Source organism: Vicia villosa, linkage group LG5 (genome assembly GCF_029867415.1).
Source record: "Vicia villosa cultivar HV-30 ecotype Madison, WI linkage group LG5, Vvil1.0, whole genome shotgun sequence".
Taxonomy (NCBI): Eukaryota; Viridiplantae; Streptophyta; class Magnoliopsida; order Fabales; family Fabaceae; genus Vicia; species Vicia villosa.
In genome coordinates, this window is record NC_081184.1 from 34783232 (window position 1) to 34788586 (window position 5355).

At 35.6% G+C, this 5355-nt stretch overlaps 1 protein-coding gene across 1 annotated transcript; it reads right to left on the reverse strand.

Annotated features, from left to right (window-relative positions):
- Positions 1-2029: 2029 nt before the first annotated feature.
- LOC131604502 (uncharacterized) lies at positions 2030-5006 on the reverse strand. The gene is made up of 7 exons (XM_058876936.1): positions 4787-5006; positions 4470-4674; positions 4258-4348; positions 3487-3876; positions 3294-3398; positions 2803-2985; positions 2030-2722 (listed from the first exon to the last, which is right to left on the reverse strand). Exons 1-7 carry the CDS (start codon positions 5004-5006, stop codon positions 2030-2032), a joined length of 1887 nt encoding a protein of 628 aa, XP_058732919.1.
- Between the last annotated feature and the right edge of the window lie 349 nt (positions 5007-5355).

The following is a 5355-nucleotide window of genomic DNA, read 5'->3' on the forward strand; positions in this document are numbered from 1 at the left end:
TTGGCGTCATAGTCCCGTTAACCATCTTCACGGACGTGTGCTAACGCCGAGTACAAATACGCCATCTTGACACATGGGCCCGCTGGGCGAAAGCCTGGTGCTTAGTTTACTTGACTTCACTAGAGGTGGTTTACCTGTTATGCGTAGGCCTACTTAGCCGCATAACGCCACCATACCGAGCACGCAAGTGTGTTAACGCCAAGAGAGTAAATTGCCACGTGACCCTCATAAGTACACCGCAACGATAGCTCAAGTATGTGCCTATTTGATCCACGATCAAGGCTGTCCCACGGACGACTCATCGGCCACGCTTCAGAGTCATAACCTAGCCCCGACCCGTTTCGATTCAAGCATACACACGCATAACAAGCGCTGATCCATACAATACAATCAATGCCGATCGTTTAACCAAAACGATGGTGTCAACAGGATTTCATGCACATCACATAATTGCATATCATCTCAAACATGGATATAATATTCATAATAGCAATAGGCATTCTATTTAATGCATGATATAATAATTAATAACAATCGGAGAGACATAAGTCCTCGTGATAAATTAATATTCTGGTTTGGGGACCAATTTTATTAGAAAGTAGACGTCTCTAGCTTTCCAACGATATAAAATTTGCGCGAAACAGCTTACGACGCAAAAGTTACGAATTTCCGAAGTTTCCTATTTTTTTCCATTTCGCTCAGGGTAACCGATTACCCAAAGTCAGTAACCGATTACTGGCACTAAAAATAGCCCAGAATTGCATTTTTAACAGCGTAATCGATTACCCACATACCCGTAACCGGTTACTCTGCATCAGAATGTGTTTTTTTGCATTTTTAGGGGTTCTAAAAGCATCCTAACTCATTCTTAGGTTCCTCAATCATCCAATTACGAATCCTATCATATTTCAACAGTGTATAACATGCAATAGCACCACTTGAACACATATTTGATCAATTAAATCACATACTACCAGCAATTATCATATAAACATGTTTTATCATCATAGAATCATGGATTATTTCTCACAATTCCCTAACCCCAATTCTAACCCTTGCATGCAAATTCCCCATGTCACTATCTAAGGACTCACCATGGATTTAGAGAGGTTATGAGGATGCTCTTGCTGCCATTGAACTCCCTTCTTGACACAAACATCACCTTCATGCTCACCAAACCCGTAACCCATTCTTCTTCACATTCAGCATGCATGTCCCAGCTTCAAGCTTGATTTTCTCCTTCAAAACAGAAGCTATGAAAGCGAACCATATATAAAAATCGAAGAGAATTTCGTTAGCTTTCCAAAGAGACGAGAACTGTTACGATCAGAGTTACCAGTAGAGAGATATTACCGCTTTAGTGGAGTTGTACCAAGAGTTGCGAAAATGGAGATATGCACTTCTTTCTCTTCTTGTCCTTAAGTTGTTCTTCCTTTTTTTCTCCACAAATTCTGATTTGGAAAGTCCAACACCAAAAAATGCCTTAAGTTCTAATGCAAGTGATGTTTATTGCCCAAATTGCCCCTTCAACTAATCTTTATTCACAACAATGCCATAATGTTCATATCCAACCAAATCCCTTAAATTCTAACTAGTCCACTTAACATGTGTATAAATATATATACATAATCATGCTTAGACAAATAGGGATATTACAAAATGGCTGCCAAATTTGTGCTGTCGAGGATCCTAATCCGCAATTGCCTACCTTGACTATCCCTTAGGCCGGGGATCACTATAATATTATGTAAATATGTAAATTGAGGGTAAATAACATGATAGACTTTAACTTAACATTGATTCTATGGTTATAGTGTAGAATATATAAATATGACATGATTAATTATCGATATTCTTGGATATTCTATATTTTGTAAATGTTTTTAACTTCACATTGATTCTGGTTGCAACGTAGAATATCTGAATATAGCTTATGAAAACTATTAGCTTTATTTGATATTTTATTACAGAAATAGCTTACAAAAATACACACTTATATCATACAACATCCAACAAAGTCTAATAAGCTCTAAGTCATCTTAAGACCTTGAGTTGTAAGACCAAATTCAAATGGAAATAAAGGATCATAATGAGAATCACCAACATTCATAGGTAACTGATCAACACTCTTAAACCATGTCCTTGCAAGTTTACCACTAAATCCATAATCACCAAACAAAACATCAGTAACACCGTAACCTTCACTCCCAGGAAGCCAAGCAGCAACAAGTCCTTCGATTATGTCAACATATGGTAACATAACCACAGGTCTACCAGTGATTAACACAACCACACATTTCACTCCGCCGCATACATTGTTTATTGTTTCTTCTCTATTACTAGATATTGTTAAGTTTAAGCTATCGCCATTTGTTTCTGCATATGGTGTCTCTCCGACTACCACAATTGCATATGAAAAATCATTTGATTTTACATATTCGAGAGATGGATTCTCTTGATAGACTACCTCAGTGTCTTTGTCAACTGTGTTTTTTATCGCACTCAGAATCGTCGTACCACTAGTGATGTTATTGCCACTAAGTCCTTGCCATTGAATCGTCCATCCACCGCATTGATAACCTAGATTATCAGCATGGCTTCCGGAAACAAGTATTTTTGAAGCCTTTTTCGGAAGAGGAAGCAATGGCTTATCAGCATTTTCACCATTCTTTAATAGTACCAACGATTTCCTCACGGCTTCCCTAGCCAATTCTCTATGCTCCTGTCGAATTATGGTGCAAGTATAGTTTTATCATATTGTAGGGACTAAAATCATATTTAACTCAAAAGTGATCGACTAACCTGGCTCCCGAGTTGGTCAGAAAGGCTGTAATCAGCCAATGGATTTTCAAATAGACCCATCACAAACTTGACTCTCAAAATTCTCTTTACTGCATCATCAATTCTTGTCATAGGCACAACATTGTTTTTCACTAGTAATGTTAAGCCATCTATGAATTCTGTGAAGTTATATGAAGTCATTACCTGCATCATTACAAGGTTAAGTATTAAAGACATATATTTCAGGTATAAAATCATGTGGTTCCTATGCAAAGAGCGTAAGTGGTTTATATGCAAAGAGTATGATGATTCCTAACAATTCTTGTGTTAGACCAGTTCATACAGAGTTTTTGCTCTAGTTAAATGAGGCCTCCGCAAGTGGACAGTGGTATTGATCTCCCTAGGACTAGCTGGTCCTAGGGCCAGATACTGAGTTTTAAAAAGAAAAGAAATTGTAATTCTTAATGATAAAAATGCCTAATCAGTAGACTTGAAAAAAAATCATAGTTTACCATGTCAATACCGGCATTAATTCCAGCTTCAATTGAATATGTGTAGTTAGCATGAGGAGGTGAAGTTATCTTGTCAATTCCCTCCCAATCTGATATGACAAAACCCTGCAAAATAAACACAAAGATTTAAGGATATACTGATAAACAAAATCATTTGATATATGAGAGAGATTTATGAAGAAAGGTATGTTACTCGAAAATGAAGTGTGTTCTTAAGAAATCGAGTGATTAAATCATAATTCGTATGCATTTTTTTCCCGTTCCAGCTTGAGTAAGAAACCATGATGGTTGAAACACCCTTGATAATTGAGTTATAGTAAGCTGGCATATGAATGCTAAGCAATTCATGTATGGTTGTAACAGTATTGTTTTCATTGATTCCTTTTGTTGTTCCACCATCACCAACATAGTGTTTTGCACAAGCTGCTACTTTCTTGTTTCCAGCAACATATGGAACACCCTTTTTTGAATTTGGAGGGAGGTCACCTTGCAATCCTGGAATGATCTCAGTCATAGCTTGAACAAGTTTATGATCTTCGCTATAACTTTCATAACATCTACCCCATCTTGGATCTCTACAAACCTATACAAAACATATACATTATAAGATAGAACATAAGATAGGACCAGTGTAGTAAGATGTTACGCAAGAGATTGTTTTCATTGCTAGCGTAGTTAAGATTGAGCTTTTTAAAGAAAAATCATAAAAAGACATGTTGAGTATTTTTTTGGGCCTGTATTATGATTTTCATATTTTTGTGTATGTATGTATGTATGTATGAAATTACTCTTTTTCCCTTCGGTAAGATATCCTACTTAACATCTCGTGCTTGACAATATTGTGTAGAAAAATATTGTCAAATAGTGGTTATAACCAAACTATAGCATTATAGCATAGGAGAATTGAAACAAATGACTATCTATGTGCGATTGACAAATATGTAATTTTGATTATTTTAATTACCGCAATGCAAGGAGCAAAGACATATGGAATTCCAGTAGCTCTAGCTTCAAGAGCAGTTGCATCACCAATCCTCTTCACTAGTTGAGGATCCCTATTCAAAGAAAAAAAATCATCAATAAGCATGAACAGGGACACATATACATTTTTTAAGAGGTGTTAGTGCTACCGAGAACAATACCAAATAAGTATAAGCATAATGGTTATTTAATTACCTTGTAGCTCCTAGACCAACATTGTGTGGAAAAATAGTAGCATTATAAACATTGTTATGACCATGAACAGCATCAACACCATATATCATTGGAATTCCAAGCCTAGTTGATAATGCACCTTTTTGAAACTCATTCACCATATCAACCCAATCATTTGCAGTAGCCTCCGCCTTTGGAACACTTCCACCACCACTTAGAACACTCCCTGCAATAATTTTTTCATGCAGTTATAGAAAATATTATAAACCTTGGCGTCGCAATTCACGATGAATAATCAGTAGTTTAAATATTTTTTAAATCAAAAAACAAAAACTTACCAATGTAATACTTGTTCACCACATCAGCAGATGCAACCGTGCGCTCAATTTGAACCATTTGACCAATTTTTTCTTCCAAAGTCATTCTACCGACAAGATCCTTAATTCGAGTATTCAATGGTTGCTTTGGATCTTTGTATTTCAAATACTCAGCCTCTGCCATAACTATACAACACTGCAACAACATAAGCACCGCCAAAAATATTCTACCTTTCTCCATTTCTTCCTCTAAAAAATACTTCACAATAAGAATCACAACAACAACGTTAGTTTTGAATTTATTAAGATTTTTTAAATTTGACGATCAAATCAATTATGAACAATTTGTAAATATTCTTTTGAAATACACATTAGTAATGATCCGATTTTTCGTTGTTTTTTGGTTGAAGAGTAGATAAGCTTACCTTTTATAAAGATTTTACAAATATACATTATTTAATTTATAATAAATTAATTACTATATTTAACAACCAACTAATCTCTCCAACTCAACACCTCAAAATCTAGATCATTCAATCTTAACAAATTATATATCTCCAACTCAACACCTCAAACAAATATTTTGAATC

What these genes read in the sequence shown, in the direction of transcription:
- LOC131604502 (XM_058876936.1), bottom strand. Translation starts at nt 5,006, where the DNA reads ATGGAGAAAGGTAGAATATTTTTGGCGGTGCTTATGTTGTTGCAGTGT. An exon ending in TTAATGCCGGTATTGACATG is followed by an intron (nt 2,986 to 3,293) that starts GTAAACTATGAT and finishes GTAATGATGCAG; the next exon opens with GTAATGACTTCATATAACTT. An exon ending in CTGACCAACTCGGGAGCCAG is followed by an intron (nt 2,723 to 2,802) that starts GTTAGTCGATCA and finishes ATAATTCGACAG; the next exon opens with GAGCATAGAGAATTGGCTAG.